The 20,266-nt window shown below is 34.4% G+C and overlaps 2 protein-coding genes across 2 annotated transcripts; both read left to right on the top strand.

The window, feature by feature from the left end:
* The first annotated feature begins 1,295 nt into the window (after positions 1-1,295).
* On the top strand, positions 1,296-19,009 carry Rab18 (RAS oncogene family member Rab18). The gene is made up of 3 exons (XM_073978637.1): positions 1,296-1,436; positions 18,159-18,591; positions 18,665-19,009. The coding sequence occupies exons 1-3, from the start codon at positions 1,375-1,377 to the stop codon at positions 18,761-18,763; spliced, it is 594 nt and encodes a 197-aa protein (XP_073834738.1). The 5' UTR covers positions 1,296-1,374; the 3' UTR covers positions 18,764-19,009.
* l(3)neo43 (cytochrome c oxidase assembly protein COX16 homolog l(3)neo43) lies at positions 1,316-16,581 on the top strand. The gene is made up of 4 exons (XM_073978638.1): positions 1,316-1,436; positions 7,292-7,464; positions 7,532-7,739; positions 7,817-16,581. Exons 2-3 carry the CDS (start codon positions 7,346-7,348, stop codon positions 7,701-7,703), a joined length of 291 nt encoding a protein of 96 aa, XP_073834739.1. The 5' UTR covers positions 1,316-1,436; positions 7,292-7,345; the 3' UTR covers positions 7,704-7,739; positions 7,817-16,581.
* Positions 19,010-20,266: the final 1,257 nt, after the last annotated feature.

The raw sequence follows: 20,266 nt of genomic DNA, 5'->3' as shown, positions 1-20,266 counted from the left end.
CATCTACCTTTGTAATTGTACCATGAATGTATCATGGTACAATTACTTAGGTAGATGCCTCAACCCAGCTGATCGAATCTAAAACGTCAAAAAACTAGAAATTCGCCGTGAAAAATCAAAACAAAAACCATATGATTCGGTAAGTAAGAGATAGCATGTGTTCACTTCACTGTACAACATGGTACAATTACTTAGGTAGATGCCTCAGCCCAGCTGATCGAATCTAAAACGTCAAAAAAACTAGGAATTCGCTATGAAAATCAAAACAAAAAACCATATGATTCGGTAAGTAAGAGATAGCATGTGTTCACTTCACTGTACAAACACAAGCGATAAAAAGAGACAACAAGAAACCATTTGGCGAAAATTTTGACAGTTTACATTACAAAAAAGTTGCTTTGTTGTAGCAATTCGCCGATGTTTCTACCTAAGTAATTGTACCATGCTGTACAAACACAAGCGATAAAAAGAGACAACAAGAAACCATTTGGCGAAAATTTTGACAGTTTACATTGCAAAAAAAGTTGCTTTGTTGTAGCAATTCGCCGATGTTTCTACCTAAGCATGGCACAATTAGGAAGGTAGATGCATCAGCCCAGCTGATCGAATCTAAAACGTCAAAAAACTAGGAATTCGCCATGAAAAATCAAAACAAATAACCATATGATTGGGTAAGTAAGAGATAGCATGTCATCACTTTAAAGACAAACACAAGCGATAAAAAGAGACAACAAGAGACCATTCGGCGAAAATTTTGACAGTTTACATTACAAAAAAAGTTGCTTTGTTGTAGCAATTCGCACAATTACACATTTAACACATTTTGAAATTTTTTCCCCGAAATGCGTTCCCGTACACCAAAAAAGTTGCAAAATGTTCACTTCTCTTTGAACAAAAATGGCGCTGAATGGCTTTCTCTTTAGAAACTTTTTACACGACAAATTAGAGCGAGCAAAAAAGTGCAACATGTTTGCGGCTTTCGATTGGCTGACACGCCGACTTGGACATTTGTTCCAGATTTTTTGACGTTTCTGCCATTTTTCCGTTCCCGTACATTATGGAAAAATGTGTGCGTTGAACTCATTTTTGACAGTTTTCTCTTTTGAACATTTTACCTTTAAAAAAGTACTGGAACGAAGCTATTTTTTACGTTTGGCCGTTTTTACATGTTTTTTGTTGACGTTTATAAAAGCGTTTCGAAGACGACTAAAATGGAGGAATCACAAAACCTTGAGGCGAGAATGCTGGAATCAAGGAACTCAGCAGCGAAGATAGCGGGAATGGGGGAATCAAAATCAACTTCTATCCACTGACAAAATCAAAATAAAGTGAATTGATGAATAAATAAGTTAATAAGTTAATTTAAAGCCGAAAATGCTCAGCGACAAAGCAATAAAACTTTTAGTAATTGGTGAAAGTGGTGTGGGCAAATCAAGGTGAGAACAAATTATGAAAAATAAAGAGGAATAACAAAAAGGAAGTTGTCATCCGAACTATTTTGCGTATCTAAATTCAGCAAGTACTATTGTTTTCTAAATATGTACAAAGTTCGTCATCCATACTTCTGACCCATGAAAAGGTGGGAGCCTCTTTTTTTATTCACTTGTACTTGTGGGGGTTTATATTAGAATATTTCGTGGTTTGTTTTACTATTTGACATCACTTCTAATTACCACGTAATCCATAAATGGCACGAGTATCTTCATTTTCTATGTGCGGGTTTGTTGCATTAAAAATAACATTTGGTACATTTAGTAAACTGGCATACAAAAATGATAAAAATAAAAATATAAGCGAGTCAAAAGCTACAAGCGAGAATCACCAATCTTATAGCAATACAGTGAGGATGTTGGTCCCTGTTAGTTGAGGAATGACAATGCCCAGACGAATCAGAATTATTTTGGGCTCCAGAAGTAAAATAAACTAGCATATACAAATATGCCCAACGAATTTTTTGATTCTTTGTCACAAGAGCTATCCCAAAACATGTATCCATATTGACCATTTTAAGCCGACAATTTTGCTAGATCAGATGTGCGCTTTCATTCAACAGGTCGATCTAGCAGAATAAAATACAGAATTGGTGGCACAGCGCATAACTGGAACAGGCTATATGTTGTCTGCAATGCAATATCGCTCTACTTGAATTTTTGAACATTTTATTGTATTTTATTCTGCTAGATCGACCTGTTGAATGAAAGCGCACATCTGATCTAGCAAAATTGTCGGCTTAAGAAAAGTTTATGGACTGATCGCGGATTACTTTGTTATATATGTATACTGGTGGTAGGAATATTCTCCATTCCTACAGACTGTCCTATTGCGTTTTAATCAACTTTCTGAAATTTCACGCGCTCTCGGAAAGCCTCGACTTATACAACATACGCAACATTACCTGCCGTAAAGTGTAGTGGTATCTTCCTCCTCCTCTTCCAGACGATCCCTCGGTGTATCTGTCACATATACGCCCGTTAAATAGAACAGAAATCCAATGATTCTTTTCCCCAGGGATCGTCATACACGAGGATAACTTAAAAGCGGTACCGTAATATGTAGCATACTTCGAATAAGCAACAAAAATTCTATTATTAATAATGGGCATGCAGGGCAGAAAGTTATCTAACAACATATTGCATAAACTTACAAGAAAGTCATATGAACATAAGCCTCGCCGGCTCATATTCTTGCACCGCTTCATTTCTGGTATCCCTGGTGCAATTGTAAACACGCCCGCCTTGCTGTCTGTATGTACGGGGTTCGATTCCTAGGCCGGACAAAAAAAAACAACAAAAATCATAGTTTTCGATGGTGGCAAAATACCCCTCAGCGTAATGTAGGCGACATTTCCTGAGTATTCCAGCCATGAAAAACTTCCCTATAAGTTACGGTGACCAACCATCGTGCTCTCTATATCTTTAACGTACTCTATTTGTCCTCTATTTTCATTGGACGTACTCTATGTCCTCTTTCTGTTCATTTTTAAACTTTGGAGCAAAAAAAAAACATTTTTCATGCATTTTTTACAAGTAATCTACCAAACTTCAACTACGGTTGATGTTTTCAACTACCAAATGAATCATTCATTGAATCGTTCATGTGTTTTGAACTTTTTCGTTTTCTATCTGTTGTTGTGGAATTGAGAACTTTTCGCTATTCGTTTCGTTCGCACTCACGGATGTAAACAAAACGAAACAAAAAACCGAGTTCGGTTTATGTTTCGTTTTGTATTGTTTCCAGCGTACGTAAAAATACTTTATGAAACAATTGCAATAGTTTCGTTTCGTATTTTCCATAGGATTCGTTTGGTGGTTGAAAAACATCCAAGTCTGTTGATGTTAGCTTATAGGGTTGTTAAGCAATCAAATGTGTGTGTGGCTGAGTGTCTGAGTGAGGAATTGATCATTTCGCATAGCAAATGTTTGCCAAAATTTCTTTTTGTTTCGGTGGTGAATGAAACAACTCGGCATATCATAGCCGAAGTACATTTCAGTAATCGTGCGGTTGTTGTCTTTTTGCATTGAAAAGCTTGTGTTTTTGTTTTGTTTTGAGAGCGAAACGATTCAGAGAAACTGAAACGTTTGTGACTTTGTTTGATTGGTACGGGAATCGTTTTGTTTATTTGCGTTCATTGATTGTTCATATGGAAAATACGAAACGAAACCATTGGAAATGTTTCATAAAGTATTTTTACGTACGCTGCGTTAGACAGGCCGTTCGCACTCGGCAATAAAAAGTAGGCCCCATATCATTGATCTAATATGAATCGGCGTGCACTCATTTGCATTTCTTCAAACTGAATTTTTTGAAATGTGACACTCTTTATCTAAATGAGCGATATGTACAGTTCGACAACAAATGTATTTCAAAGCCCAACATTGTAAAATTTTACATAATTACTCTTCGTTAATAGCAACAAATTATGTAAAAACTATACGGATTTTTGTGCAAACCTCTTGCTATTGGTACTCAAAACAATATTCCGTCAAAATATACAAAATTTATTTGCAATTTATAACAAATACGGACTAAAATAAGAATTACCTTCTACTTTTAGGTGACAATAAATGTATTACAAAGGGAAAATTCGTACTATAATACTTAGCATTTCTGTAAATAATGGACTAACAGTATTGAATGTGATAAAGTTTATTGATAAAAATGCCGTTATGAAGGGTCTTGATACAGGTAAAAAGCACTTGAGACCATATTAACAATAAACAATGATGAATCGGCCACAGACAAGTATGCAAATAATGAATATTTGACTCAATATTTGTTGTCGGAAAATGGACCAAAGTAAAACAGTCTGATTTTCGCTTTGAAAACATCCAAATACCTCTGGAAAGTATATAGAAAAATATACCCTCAGTGCAGTATTTTGAAACGACCTACAACAGAGCTCTATTTTCTCTCTCAATAGTATTGGAAGAAATATGGCAATTGAACCTGTTCTTCAAAAGCTGGAGTACCGAATTTTTGTGTAGTATATTCTTTATCAAGCAAAAAAAGTATGCAAAATCGGGTTCACGGACATAATAATGATTGGGAAAACATCCCTACTCGAAAGAAAGCTCGTAAAAAGATCCTCCATCAAAGGATCAAGATTTACTAAAAATTGGGGAGCCAGTATCCTTAGAGAGTGGAACATGTCGACCCTTAATTTTGCCCAAAGTGGATAAACAACTTATTGAGGAACACTTCTTTGGTAATTCTCCAAGAAACTATAGATTTGGCAGTTCTTGCAATTCTTTTATTGTCACCCCAAGTAGTAGATAATGATTTATGTAGTCCGCATTTGTTATAAATCGCAACAAAACTTTCTATATTTCGTCGGAATATTGTTTTGAGGACCAATAGCAAGAGATTTACACAAAAAAACCATATAGTTTTTACCATGGCACAATTACCCAGGTAGTGGTATCGAACATTTTGAATATGTTATGTCAAAACTTTCTTTATCTTGTTGGGGAAATTACAACAAAAATATTTTTTATAAAGGGATTTGACACTTCACATTCGAACAGCTGGTGTGATGCCACTACCTTGGTAATTGTGTGAAGGTTTTTACATAATTTGTTGCCACAACCGAAAATTTTATATTACATTGTTTACAATGTTGGTCTTTGCAATACATTTGTTGTCTAACTGTATGTTTACCATTTTTACCACTTTTACCCTTAAAAAGTAAAGGAACATACCAAATATTTCAAATAGTTTTACTGCAAAGGGTTTGACACTTCATATTTCAGGTCTGTTCGATAACTTCGCAAGTAAAAAGTACTTGCAAGTACTCAGCAAATTCTCAGTAACTTCTCTCAATGAATTTTACTCTCTCGAAGCAAAAAATTTGCAGAATGTTATCGAACAATAATTTGCAATCACTTGCAAGAAGTCAGCTGATTTGACGAAGAAGAACTATTCAACTGCCCCGCCAAGCCTACTCATCTGACTCCAGTGGATCTGTGGTTACATCCCATCGAAGTAGTCAACTTCCTGGAACTGGAGATAGACCCAGAGCCAGATTGAACAGGAGAACGAACATACAAACATAAGCTTCGCTCCAGAACTAAAAAGTTTTTACACATTTTGAACATTTTTTCCCGAAATGCGTTCCCGTACACCAAAAAAGTTGCAAAATGTTCACTTCTCTTTGAACAAAAATGGCGCTGAATGGCTCTCTCTTTAGAAACTTTTTACACGACAAATTTGAGCGAACAAAAATGTGCAACATGTTTGCCGGTTTCCGATTGGCTGACACGCCGACTTTGGCATTTGTTCCACTTTTTTGACGTTTCTGCCATTTTTCCGTTCCCGTACATTTTGGAAAAATGTGTACGTTGAACTCATTTTTGACGGTTCTCTCTTTTGCACATTTTTCCATTAAAAAAGTACTGGAACGGAGCTATAATAATAAAACACTGTTAAAACAACAACAAGAAGAAGTTTGGCGGAAAAGATTTAATTTAACAATTAAAGGTTGTTAACGAAAATTATTTGATTTTCCTAATTTTCAGTGGAACAAAAGGAAAATAGATCTAGTGTGTACTCCAGTTACGTCTACATGGTGTACCTCCAACTCCACGCTTTTGCTGGGATTTGATACCTTTAAAATAAAAAAAATAGTCTTCACAAACTACAAAATAAGTTATTTTATTTACCACCTCGTATTCCATAATTTATTTATTTATTTCTTCCCTTTTCATCTTGAAATTATTTTAATAACCAAATTATTATTTATGTTTTTTGGCAAGAATTGCAAAGTCCGCCACAAAACATTCGAACTTAAATCAGCTGATCAAACTTGCAAATTCTTACAAGGAAAATTTTGCTTGCAAAAACTTGTAAGGGGCCTAATTACGACATTCGATACACCAACGGTACATTTACTAAGGTAGATGCATTAGCAATTTGTTATAACAATGTCAAAAAGTCTTACAAAAATAAATCATTTGGTACAGTTTTCTTGCACAAATTATTATCCATATTAATATTCAACGATTTCAACAAATATTTACATTTTTTCATTAATAATTCTGTTTTTTTTTTTAGTTTTTGCTTTTAAATAAACACATTTTTAATTTTGGTTTTTTTATTCGACCTTTATAAGTGTTTGAAATGAAATAAATTGATCAAGCTCGAGGTCTAGATTTGATAAAATATTTTTATTTATAGATATTTCGCAATTACATTGAATTGCATCATCAGGATTATCAGTTTCGCATAAATACGTAAAAAACTAACAAAAAATATTCACTTAAAACTAGAGTAGCATCACTACCATCGTCATCGGCTGTAAATAAAAAATTGGGTTATCGAACAGACACCACTACCAATATGTAGAGTTGGCAATCTAGTTCCTGAAGCGGATCGTTCTTTCTAGTTCCTTTTCCCAAAAGGAACTAGTTCCTCAATATAGTTCCATAATTCCAAATAGTTCCGAGAGCGATATAGTTCAATGAATCCTCTTTCATCGTTCTTTCTTTCGTTCCAAATAGTTCCGAGGGATGGATGTGATTTACGTTTATTTAAGAATGTGGTCGCATCTGAATGATGAAGGAACCGAACGTGAAAGATTGAAGTAAGTGTGAAATTAAAAAAATAAATTAAACAAATGAAATGAATTATATGCACGGTTGAAACTATATGAGCTAAAGGAACTAAAGTTCCAATAGTTTTTGTCCGGAATAGTCCCTTGGAACTAGTTCATTCCGGAACTACACAACTCTACCAGTATGCCTTGTTTCCAATCGTTCATTCGCGAGAATAGCTTATTTGAACTAGTTCATTTCAGACCTACACATCTCTATTAGTAACTTTATATAAAATATCACATTTTAACAATTGAATGGCTTTAATTCAAAAGTGGAATGCGTTGAAACGCAATAAATCCTTCAAATACGGCATTCCATTTCTAGTCTTAATGGTTGGAGGTTCATTTGGTCTGCAGGAGTTCACAAAGCTAAGGTAAAAAATCGACGTTTTGAAAATGGGTCTGCATTGCTAACCGTACATAACTTTGCTTCGAATGTAGATATCAGTTCTCTAAACAAACGGTCATAACCCCAGATGAGATGGAACAACATGGTGTTAAAATGAAGAAACCAGAAGAAGTCACAATTGAGAAGGTTTATGAAACAGTAAAGGACTTGAATATTGACGATTGGGAGAATAAAAGAGGCCCCAGACCGTGGGAAGAAAAGTGATGAAAATACACAATGAACGTAGTACTAATATTGTTTGTAAATTTTAACGTTGTTTAGAAAAGTGTAATACATCTTTACTACTTAATTCAATGTTTGCTTATTTAATTTTTTAGGTATGTTTACAGCAGAGCCTAAGGGGTCGATTATGGATAGCAGCCCAACTCCAGTTGCGGTGCCGACAGCTAATTTATTTTTTTTTTAAATGAACGTTCCCACCCCTGTCGACCGAGGGGCGACCTCCCTTTCACGTAGGGATCGCGTACACACCATGATTCGTATAATGATGGGGTATGAGAGGGAAATCGAAAACCAGCTACAGAATCTACTTCATCAGCTAGTTAGTTAATTACTACATCATGCGTATACACTATTCATTTAAAAACAAAATTATTTTAGTTTTTATAAGGCTCATGGCAAAGTCTACATTACAGTATATAGAATTAAAATGAACGCACATTTTCGTTAATAGGGTCTCCCATAGAATATTTCGTGCGGTGGAAGTCTATATAAGGGTTGATAGTTTCTACTTGCTCTAAAAGGAACATTTATTCTAATAGTTGAAATTAAATATCCGAAGGAATATAACCATAACCCATTAAATTTTTTAGCACAGGTAATCGAATTAATTTTAGCCTGCTTGTGTATAAAGGCAATACAAAATCGCTGTCCCAGTTTCAACCTCTCAGTGCAAAAAGCAAAGTGTTTCTGCACTGATTCAACTTCATCGAAATAAATTGCGTATTGAGGATCCCATACAACAGAACCGAATTCTAATATAGGTCTAACATGAGATAAATAGCTGTTTTGTTATATAGGAATCTGAAAATTCTTTGGCCCATCTTTTTATAAACCCTAAGACTCCGTGAGCTTTATTAACAATAGAAATTACAGCTTATCTTTCCTTTACCGACCCACCTCAGAAGATTATGAAAAAAATACCACAAATAGTGCTTTTTATCCCGATTCCAACCATGTATAGCTTTTGTTGCGGAAATGTATACATCCCGAGATATGGGCCTCCAAAGTTCCACAAAGGCCCTTGTATAAAATGTTGGCAAACCACCGCATAAAATTATGAAAAAAATACCACAGATAGTGCTTTTTATCCCGATTCCAACCATGTATTGCTTTTGTTGCGGAAATATATACTTCCCGAGATATAGGCCTCCAAAGTTCCACAACGGCCCTAGTCTAAAATTTTGGCAAACCACCGCAGAAAATTATTAAAAAATTACCACAGATAGTACTTTTTACACCGAATCCAATAAAAATATTTAATTTAAAAGAAAATGTTGTTCCCGTTCCCGAGATTTGCACCTGTCCATAGGAGAAAGTCGTAAATCCCGGCCGAAGGCCGGCTATTTAGAGAAAAATATCTAATATAAAATAAGATTTTGTTCCCAATCCCGAGATTTGCACCTGGCCATAGGAGAAAGTCTTAAATCCCGGCCGAAGGCCGGCTATTTAGAGAAAAATAGGTTAGGGCCTTTGTGGATCTTTTGAGGCCCATATTTCGGGAAGTATACATTTCAACAAATGCAATACCTCGTTGGATTCGTGTAAAAGCACTATCTCTGGTAATTTTTTCATAGTTTTCTGCGGTGGTTTGCCAAAATTTTAGACTAGGGCCATTGTGGAACTTTAAAGGCCCATATCTCGGGAAGTATACATTTCCGCAACAAAATCAATACAACGTTGGAATCGGGATAAAAAGCACTATCTGCGGTATTTTTTTTTCATAATTTTCAGCGGTGGGTCGGTAAAGGAAAGGAGTTCCGAAATTACATGATTATAAAAATTTAATTTTTGATCCATCAAAATGCCAAGATCAATAAAAGATTCTAAAGTTGATAATTGTATTGCCTTGTTAAAGAAGAAGATCTGGAATAGCACACATGTTTACATTTATTTAAGTTTAAATCCATACAGTTGATTTTGCACCATTGAAAAATTCTATTTAAATCACTCTGGAGTAGATCGGCTTGCTTTTCCGAATTGTGAGTAATGAATAACTTGACATCATCACCGTACATTAGCAATCTTGATTGTAGTATTGAATTTGGCAAGTCGTTTATAAATAGATGAAAGAGAATCGGTCCGAGGTGACTCCCCTGCTGAACACCCGATGGAACGTTAATCGATTTCGAGAGACATCCATCAAACAAAACTACCTGTGATCTGTTTTGTATGTAAGAAAATATCCATTTTGCTAAATTATACAACAAAAGCTTATGGTTAACCCTATTAAAAGCTTTGCTGAAATCTGTATATATTGTGTCAGTTTGACAACGCTGAATAAATCCTTTTATTACAGTCGATGTAAACTTTATTAGATTTGTTATAGTTGAAAGACACTTCGGAAACCATGCTGATACGGACTTAGAATGGGTTGAATTTTGTGGGAAATTACATTAGTAATCATTTTTTCGAACAAGTTAGGAATAGCACTTAACTTTGCAATTCCTCTATAATTTGATACATTTGTCAGACTACCAGACTTATGTAAAGGTACAATATAAGATATTTTCCAAAATTCGGGGAAATAACCGAATTTAAGGGAAGTGTTGAGTTAAAGGGATTGATAATGTATCAGAACAATGCTTAAGAATTATACTAGGTATCCCATCAGGACCTGGGGCTCAATTCTGTTTCTATAAAAATGTGAAATAGAAACTTTTATAAAGGAAAAAACTGTCAAATGAAAAAAAATTATAAAGGAAATATTTTTCATTTCAAATTTTCATAGAACAAGAATCCAGCCACTGGACTTTTAATGGATTTTAAACATCGCAAACTTTTGGAAACTTCTTGGTAGCGTAAGAAAGGCATATAAATTTCATCAATCTGAGATAACTTATAAAGATATGTATCTCTAATTTGATAAGATGCACTTGAATAAGTTGTAGCAAACAATTTTGCAAAACATTGAATTTTAGTAAAGAGGGCTTAGAAGAGGTTTTTCTTTTCATAGTTTTTCTTTTTCAAAATCATAGAAGGATTTGGTATTGGATTTAAAATTGGATTTACTATATAATCTACGAGATTCTAGCGTATACTTAGACCTAGCAACAGAATAATTGGCGTAGTCAATCGAAGAACCTGATTTATTATATTACCGAAAAAGTTTGTTATTAGAATTTTTTGTGGTTGATAACTCGGGAGTAGTCCATTGCTCCATGGATATTTATTAGAATTCGTAACTTTAATACATAGTTGGAACACATTCCAGCATAAATTTATTTTGTATATCATAGAATTTCTTTATTTTAAGATCAAGATCAAAATTACTGTTACATAGACATACAGATGTCCAGTTAACAGAAGAAAAAAGAGAATTAAGCTTCCGAAAATCTGCCACTTATCTACATATTAAAATCACCTAGAACCAAAATTCGATCAGTTTCATTCATCTTGTCAACGATTGAACTTATTGCTATATATATGCTTTTTATATACATATGTATGTCAAGTTGTGAGGAGGGAGCAATTTATAAATATGTAATTTAAAATTGCTTAATTCAATGGATATACTCAAAAATTCAATATCAGGAATATTATTTAATTCAATTAAATTAGTGGAATAAAAGGAGTCAACTGCAATAAGGACTCCGCCACGCTTTTTAGCAACACGATCTTGATATTTAGGACATAAAATTTCAGTATTTAGTACAGATTTTATTAACCAAGTTTCACATAAAACAATTACATCATAATCAAACCCGAAGCTATCAGTAAATAAGCGAGTTAATTTTGTGTTTAAACCCCTTACATTCTGATAGCAAATGGAAGAGTTATTTAGTTTTTTGAGACTGTTGCTGTTCGAGGAGGCAAATGTGCTAACTTATCGGTTCTTTCCAGAAATTCCTTTACAAAAGCATTTTCAGGCCAAAATTCTCTCGATATAATCTGATTAAATTAAAATATTAGCTGATGAGTAACAATCTTGAGTGAGGATTTACTCTCCGAAAATGCCGAACGAAGTTTGTAACATTTAAGGAAGTAATCGCCTTGAATTCTTGACCTTATATAACTATTAATTTCGTCAGCCGTCGTTGTGGGTTCAAACCTAACCGCAAACACCATTCTCATAGTTGGAGCCATAGATAATGGTCCCTGCACTGGCTGTTGGGCCTACATTAGCAGAGGAGACTCCTGAAGAAGCAATGGACAAAGAAGCTGCCGATTCCCGAATGCCTTGAGCAGATTGTGAAGTCTTCTCACAACTAACACCATCAGTACTCATTAATTCAGGAGTCACTACCGCTTCCCACCAAGACCCCATCAATACATTGGTACATAACTGAGCTCGACCAGGTTCAGTTGTATACGAAATCTGAATATCTGATCGTACTTCAGTATCCCCAGAAACACTAGGTTTACGATTAGGAGCAGTTTTACCTGCACCCTTTTTCGCTGACCTTTTGCGTTTCTGCCCAGTAACCGATGGTTACGATGCGAATTCATCCAAATCCGGTAATTTACTAAAAAAAATTGGAGATTTTATCAAAACGGGAGGAGACTATGGAAAGTTCCTCGTTTATTGAATCTAATTTGGAACGTAAATCCTTTGCAAAATTGTAGAATTCAGCAGAGATTTTTCTACAATTTAGACAGCACCAATGTATTCCGTTATTTTCTCTAATAATGTCAGTAACTATTGTCCTCATACGAGCACACTTGCAGTGCTATTGATTTAGACAGAACCAATAAGTAACACGAACTTCACTATCATCACGAATATTACATATATCATAAGAACAGGTCGTGATTATATTGTTTATTAACGAATTAAAAATTACAGGAGATTTTGTAGCTGGATTTCTTAATCCTTTACTTATAATATAAAAAAACAAATCGTTTCATAATAGAAAATTCCGCTTCTGCATTGAAAGTCATACTTTTTTTCAGTTAAATAGCTGAAGGTTCAAAACGCTGATGTTGAATGAATTTGATAAAAATTTCTGTCGTTTCACTCATTTTAATATTATGATTTTCTAATATGACAATGCAACTACAGTTGAGTTGCAATCCATAATTGACCCATAAAACATCTGTTTTAGGGAAAAGTTTGTCTTGTTTAACAGTTAACCTTCTAAATTATGCATACTCTACTAACCGTTCTTTTATATATAATAATTGGTCCACTTTTTACTCGAAATGCCGAAATGCAGGTCATCATTTTTACTAATTTTGACTGCTTTACTTTAAAAAGTAATGTAACGAACCAAGCCTTAAATATCGCGTTTTGTTTAAACCCACTTGAAGAAAAAACCCTTTGCCATGGTATATTATAGTACGTTGGTACTTTCAAAATCCACTGGATTTCAAAGGTCAATTTCATAGCTATTAATCAAATAAAACCAACTGGATTTAAACGCAATGGGGAATTGCTTACCTTCAGCGGAACCTAGCGGAAATACTTGTCATTGCCCCCACAGGTAGTCCTTTTTGTCCTAATTCCAACAATATATAACTTTCCAGGAAATGTATACTTCCCGAGATATAGGGCTTGTAGTTTCCCAAAAACCCTAAATTTGTCTTATGTGAACATATTTACTAAACTGCAATCGTATCGAAATTTGTTATTGCAGTTAGGCCTCCTCCCCCTGATCACACTATCGGGCATGTTCTGGCATTCACCTCTGCACCTCACGTGTATCGAACACACCTAAAGCTGTTCTGCAACACACTTTACGCCTAGTTGGGGTGTATTCCTCACACTGTAATATTGATGGCGAGAGCTGAGTGAATCCTTATTTTTTAAAGAAACCGATTGAAATTTTCTACAAAAAAACTGCATAGGACTAAAATTTAATGTGTTCTCTATAAGCAATAGAAAAATATTTAATTTATTATTTTGTCCACTTTTTCTCCCATCGGACGCCTCCCCAGGTGGTGGATAGGGGAACGCTCATCAGATATGATGGGTACCGCAAAAATAAAATATGCGGGGCGAAACAAACAAAAAAAAAAAAAACAAATGAAAAAGGCAGCGTCTGACCAAGATTTAGCGGCAGCAAACAGCGTCTGTACTCCATGGGAGCGGCTGAATATGTAGACGGAAAACAATAAACCCTTCAGTAGGCAACGGGAAACTACTGAAGTATTTTCCCTTGAAAATTATACAATATGGAAACAGCAACAGAAAACACACGGCCCTCAGTCTCCGGCTCAAAGAGGGTGTTAAGAATCCCCGGAAGTAAAACAAAACAGAAAATGAAGATAGGAACATGGAATATTAGAAGTCTATACGAAACTGAAAAGCTGAATAACACCATAAGCGAAATGAACATATTAAATATTGATATACTTGGAGTGGGTGAATCATGGTGGACATGATGTGGAGATTTTAAATCAGAAAACACTAGAGTGTTCCATTCTGGAAATAGAGGACATCATAGAAAAGGAGTGGCGATTATAAATAAAAATCATATAGGCGAATGTGTAATGGGATATTATGTTCCGAAGTCAGACAGAACAATGATGATAAAAATCAATGCTAAACCTCTTAATATAAATATAATACAGGTTAACGCACCTACACATGACTCCAGTTCGGACGAAATTGAAGAATTTTACGCTGAAATTGATGAATTAATAAAAATGACCAAACCTCATGAACTAACCATCATACAGGGAGACTTCAATGCAAAAGTTGGGAACGACGAAGTAATAGGAATTACTGGAAAACATGGACTCGGAGTTCGAAACGAAAGAGGTGACAAACTGGTGCAATTCTGCCAAGAACAACATCTTAAAATAACAAATACCCTATTTCACCTGCATCCTAGAAGATTGTACACTTGGAGATCACCGCAAGACAATCGAGAAAATATTGTAAGAAACCAGATTGATTACATACTAATAAATAGACGACGCTATTGTTCATGTGTCACAAAATGCACAACGTATCCTGGAGCGGATGTTCCCTCGGACCACAATCTTTTAGTTCTTAATCTCCTTACAAAATTAGCAGTAATAAGGCGAAAAATTAAGAAATCTAGATTTGATCTGCAAAAAATGAAGGAGCCAAACGTGAAAAGGGATATTAAAGCGCAAATTAATTACAAACTTGATGTAATAAACAGTGATGATCTGGAAAATTTATGGGATAAGCTCGAAACAAACATCACCACCACCACAAAGGAATGTCTAGGAAATACGGATAGAACCTCGAAAGAAGAATGGATCACAAACGAAATAAAGGAACTGCCGATACAAAAATATCAACTACGAAATGTACTGGGAAATAAATAAGGAAATACGAACTGCTACAAGGGCTGCAAAAACCGATATACTTAATAAAAAATGCCAAGAAATTGAATCACTACAGAACCTGCATGATCATTTCAACCTACAAAAAAAACTAAAGGAAGCAGCAGACTTCTACAACAATATTATTTGAAGAAAATAATAAAGCTATTTTTGAGATATCACGTATATGATACTGGAAAATACCCGTTAGGTTGGCTTAAATCAAGGTTCATTACTATACCAAAAAAGACCAACGCCAAAAGATGCGAAGAATTTAGACTAATAAGCATTATGAGTCATGCATTAAAAATATTCCTACGCGTAATACATAGACGTATATATTCCAAGTGTGAACTGTCAATGGGAGCCACTCAGTTCGGTTTTAAGGAAGGAATGGGAACTAGGGAAGCTCTACTAAGCATTCAAATATTAATACAGAAATGCCGAGATGTACATAAGGATGTAAATATGTGTTTCATTGACTATGAAAAAGCCTTTGATACTGTCCTTCATGATAAGCTAATGCACATCATCACAACCAGTGGAATAGATGATAAAGAAATGCGATGTATAAAAAACTTATACTGGAATCAAACGGCATATGTTGACATTGATGGTGAATTGACTGAGGAATTTTCAATTTCAAAGGGCGTCCGACAAGGTTGCATAATCTCTCCGCTACTATTTAATATATATTCCCAGATGATATTTATGGAAGCCATCGAATCGAAGAAAATTGGCATAAGCATATACGGAACACATTAATAACATGCGATATGCAGACGATACAACACTATTAGCTGGTAGCATATCTGGACTTCAGAAATTAATCGACCATCTTAAACATGTAAGTGAAACGTGTGGACTTAAAATCAACACTAGGAAGACTAAATACATTGTAATAAGTCGAAAAAACTTACCTAGCAACTTCAATTTAAGGATTAACTCCGAAATTGAAAAAGTCAAAAACTTTAAATATCTGGGAATCAATATAAACGACAAATGGAATATATCCAATAAAATAAAGTGCCATATAAAGATGGCGAGAGACGCCTTCTATAAATACAAAGTACTAACGAGTCACGACATTGGTATCCAAACAAAACTCAGATTTATAATATGTTACATGTGGTCTGTTCTTTTATATGGCGCAGAAACCTGGACGCTAAAAACAAGCGACATGAATCGAATCCTTTGAGATATGGATATACCGAAAAGTTTTAAAAATACCGAATGAATAATAACGCAGTTTTTAGGAAACTGAATGCGAATAGGGAGCTAATAAGAACTATCAAAAGCAGAAAAGTGTCATATCTGGGACACATCATGAGAAATAACAAATACAAAATACTGCAAAACATTATCAAAGGAGTGATTGAAGGAAGACGAATCAGGGGCAGAAAAAACTCTCCTGGCTGAAAAATATCCATACCTGGACCGGTCTCCAGGCCGAAAGAAGCCTTCTAAATGCTGCAAGAAATATAGATCTTCAATTAATATGAAATGTTCTAAAATATATATTCACTTTATCACTTAAAATTGTAAAAATAATGTATAATCGCATATATCCGAACATCGGATGTGCAAATAAAGAAGAAATAAAGAAGAAGAAGAAACAAAATATGATTTAAAAATGTATTTTTTTTTCTTAAAGTACCAAATTCAACATGTTGCTCTTGTAGACGTTCGTTTGTTTGTTTACGTCTGTTTCGTAAACAATCAAACGAAAAAAGCGTACATACCCACACACGCATGTGTATTCGTTGATGCGCCAACACAAACTGATATTTATACCCTACACCACACTGTGGTAAGGGGTATTATATGTGTGTTCGTTTACTCAAAATTTGTACAAATTGTTACTAGATGTTGTTCGTTTACTCTACAGTACAATGCAAAAGAGCTTAGTCGATTGCAAGAAGTTACTGGACTTTTACAAATTTGTACAAATTATTGAGTAAACGAACACACCTTATGTCTTTGTGCATTTGTATGGAACATACAAAAGGAAACGAAATAGACCCATAGTTCCTTTTGGGGATATACATATAATCACTTTCTGAGTCGATTTATGAATGTCCGTCCGTCTGTCTGTCTGTCTGTCCGTCTGTCCATGTATTTTTGTTCGCAACGTACAGGTCGCTTTTTTCCGATTCAGCTGAAAATTGGGGACTACATGTTTTTTAGCCATAGGAAGAACGCTATTGCTTTTGGTGAAAATCGGTTCAGATTTGGATATAGCTCCCATATATATTTTCGCCCGATTTCACGTATTTGCTGCACCAAACTCGCTATATACTTCCAATTTTGATTAAACTTTAAATGTGTGACTAAATTCGGTCTAGAATCAAGTGTGCCAAAGTATACCGAAATCGGTTCAGATTTGGATAAAGCTCCCATATGTATATATTTTCGGCCGATTTCACGTATTTGCTGCATCAAACAAGCTATATACGTCCGATTTTGATGAAATTTGGAATGTTTGACTCAATTTGGTCTAGAAATAAGTGTGCCAAATTACTTCGAAATCGATTCAGATTTGGATATAGCTCCCATATATATTTTCGGCCGATTTCACGTATTTTCTGTACCAAACACGCTATATATTTCCCATTTCGATGAAATTTGGAATGTGTGACTGAATTCGGTCTAGAAATAAATGTGTCAAATTATATCGAAATCGGTTCAGATTTGGATATAGCTCCTATATACATTTTCGACCGATTTCTCGTATTTGCTGCACCAAACAAGCTACATAACTCCGATTTCAATGATATTTGGAATGTGTGACTTAATTCGGTCTGGAAATAAATGTGCCAAATTATATCGAACTCTGTTAAGATTTGGATATAGCTCCGATTTATATTTTACATATTCGCGGTGGTGTAGGGTATCATTTAGTCGGCCCCGCCCGACTTTGACCCTTTCTTTACTGGTTTTTCATTGTTAATGATAAAGTTTGAAAGCTCTAATAAAGCTTTTCAAAGTTCTTTCGTCAAATATGAAAGCTCTTTTCACGTGAAATACAGAAACGCAATTGCTTTCACAGGTGAAGTGCATGTGTGATGTGAAATGGATGCACGGTCAATTCCAGAACATGCCCGAATAACTTGATTATAAATATAAATAAGTATTATTTTTCGTTTATTTATTTACATATCCCTTTAACAAAAATAAATAAACATTTGTTCTAAATTTTAGCCTTATTCGTCGATTTGTAGAAAATAAATTCGATGAAAGTCATGATGTCACAATTGGTATGGACTTTAAGAGTAAAATTATGAATATTGATGGCGTAGATTATAAACTGGCGCTTTGGGATACAGCTGGCGCAGAAAGATTTCGCAGTTTAACACCCAGCTTCTATCGGAAAGCACTAGGTGCAATTTTGGTGTATGATATTAAAAGCAAAGAATCACTTGTTAAATTGGAATCATGGTTTGATGAACTTGAAAACTACAGTGACAATCCAAATATTGCCACAATTGTTGTTGGGAATAAAATTGACGAAGAACGTGCTGTAAGCCGTGAAGAAGGCCTTAAATTTGCTAGAAAACATCGTTCTTTGTTTTTGGAAACATCGGCTAAAAATGATAAATTTGTTGCCGATGTCTTTCGAGATATAGTAGAAAAGGTATGTTTTATATGAATGACAAGTGTACAATCCGTATATTTTATCATCTTTATTTGTTTTTCCTTGCTTTTAGATTGTCACTTCAGGTAATTACGAACAGTATAATAACGGGGACCGAATTGATGTACGCAATGATGACGATGAAGCAGCAGCATCATCGTGCAGATGTTGATTTTTGATACAATGTTTTCATTATTTTTCAATTGCATTTGTTTGTGTCAGCCTTCTGTATGTTTCTAACGCAATATTGAAAGAATTATTATTAGTAGTCTTAATCATTTTTACAACGTTTGTGTTATTATCGTATTTATATATGAATACTGATAGTGAAATGTAGTATTTATTATGTAATTGTGTACCAGCAGAAAACTATGTCATAAGACTAAATAAATCATCACTATAGGTTTCTACCTAAAAAGTGTACTCGTTTATTTTCAATATTAGAGGGGCATCTATTTTCATTTCATTTATTTCATACATAGTAATGCATTAGCCAAACATAGCCAACATAATTTACATTACAATATACTTAACCATTTAAATAGCAACTACTATAACAATATTAAATTCGCAATACAAAATTAATTATAATCCTAAAAACAATGCAAAAGGCATAAAGAGTGGTTCCCCAAATGCATAAGTAATATCAGAATGATTATTACAAAGAAATAAAAAAATTCAATGAATTTTTTTATATTATAAGAACTACTCTGGAAAAGCTGTTAATCAAACAGCAAATTAAATTCGATTAAGGGCAAATTCAGCATATTTTCTTGCAAATATATGGACAGGAATTGCGAAAGTACGTAATAGCACGGGAAGTTGGTTCCAACGCACCCAGATGCGAACTCTTGGTGGACAAAATCTTCCACCCAGACCCTGCTTCAGCCAAAGACTCAAAAGAGACTGCGGTGACAAGCAAAAAGGTGGAGGTGAAGCCTGTTGCTTCTGGCAGTAGGTTAGGTTTGGGGATGTGTAGTCAATATATATATATATACAGTGTTGGTCACAGAATTAGCACACCCCTTTGGTGCAAAATGATTTCAGTCAGCTAAGAGTTTTGGACAAATTGAAATATTTTCGTAAACAAAATCCTTTTCTATAATGTATTTAACAGATTTAATGATATAAGTGAATAGCATTATCAGTGGTTTTTTGAAAATAAAAGTTTTGTGAAGACGCCCAAATTATCAAGGGGACATTTAATTAGCACACCATAAGATTTTTTAATTTAATTCAGTTAATATACAAAAATTAATTTATATTGATGTTAATTCATATTCAAAACGTATTGAACAAATCATTTTTTGAAAGAAAAAATAATTTATCACCCCGGAATCTCAAAATATATCCCAATAGCGGACCATTTTTTGTAATGTACACTTAAACGTCAGAAAGTCGCCAAAACTTTAAAAACAAATGTACAATTGGATCAGAAATTATTGGAATTGTTAACCGATTACCGAAATTTAAATAAAAAGTGCAAAAACTATTCAAAAAGTGTTTAAGGTCGATGATTCATTCAAGAAAATTTTTGATTTGGAAGGGGTTTATAGAAAGAAGATCAATAAAATGCACCCTTATGTGAAGAAAAATCAACTTATAACACCATTTGTAATTCGAAATTACACGTCTGAATAACACCAAGGACCTATCATTACAAAACTGTCAATTA

The sequence above is a fragment of the Musca autumnalis genome, unplaced genomic scaffold, assembly GCF_047663935.1.
Source record: "Musca autumnalis isolate F117 unplaced genomic scaffold, ASM4766393v1 scaffold_3, whole genome shotgun sequence".
Classification (NCBI taxonomy): Eukaryota; Metazoa; Arthropoda; class Insecta; order Diptera; family Muscidae; genus Musca; species Musca autumnalis.
This window is presented reverse-complemented; position numbering and strand designations above follow the sequence as displayed.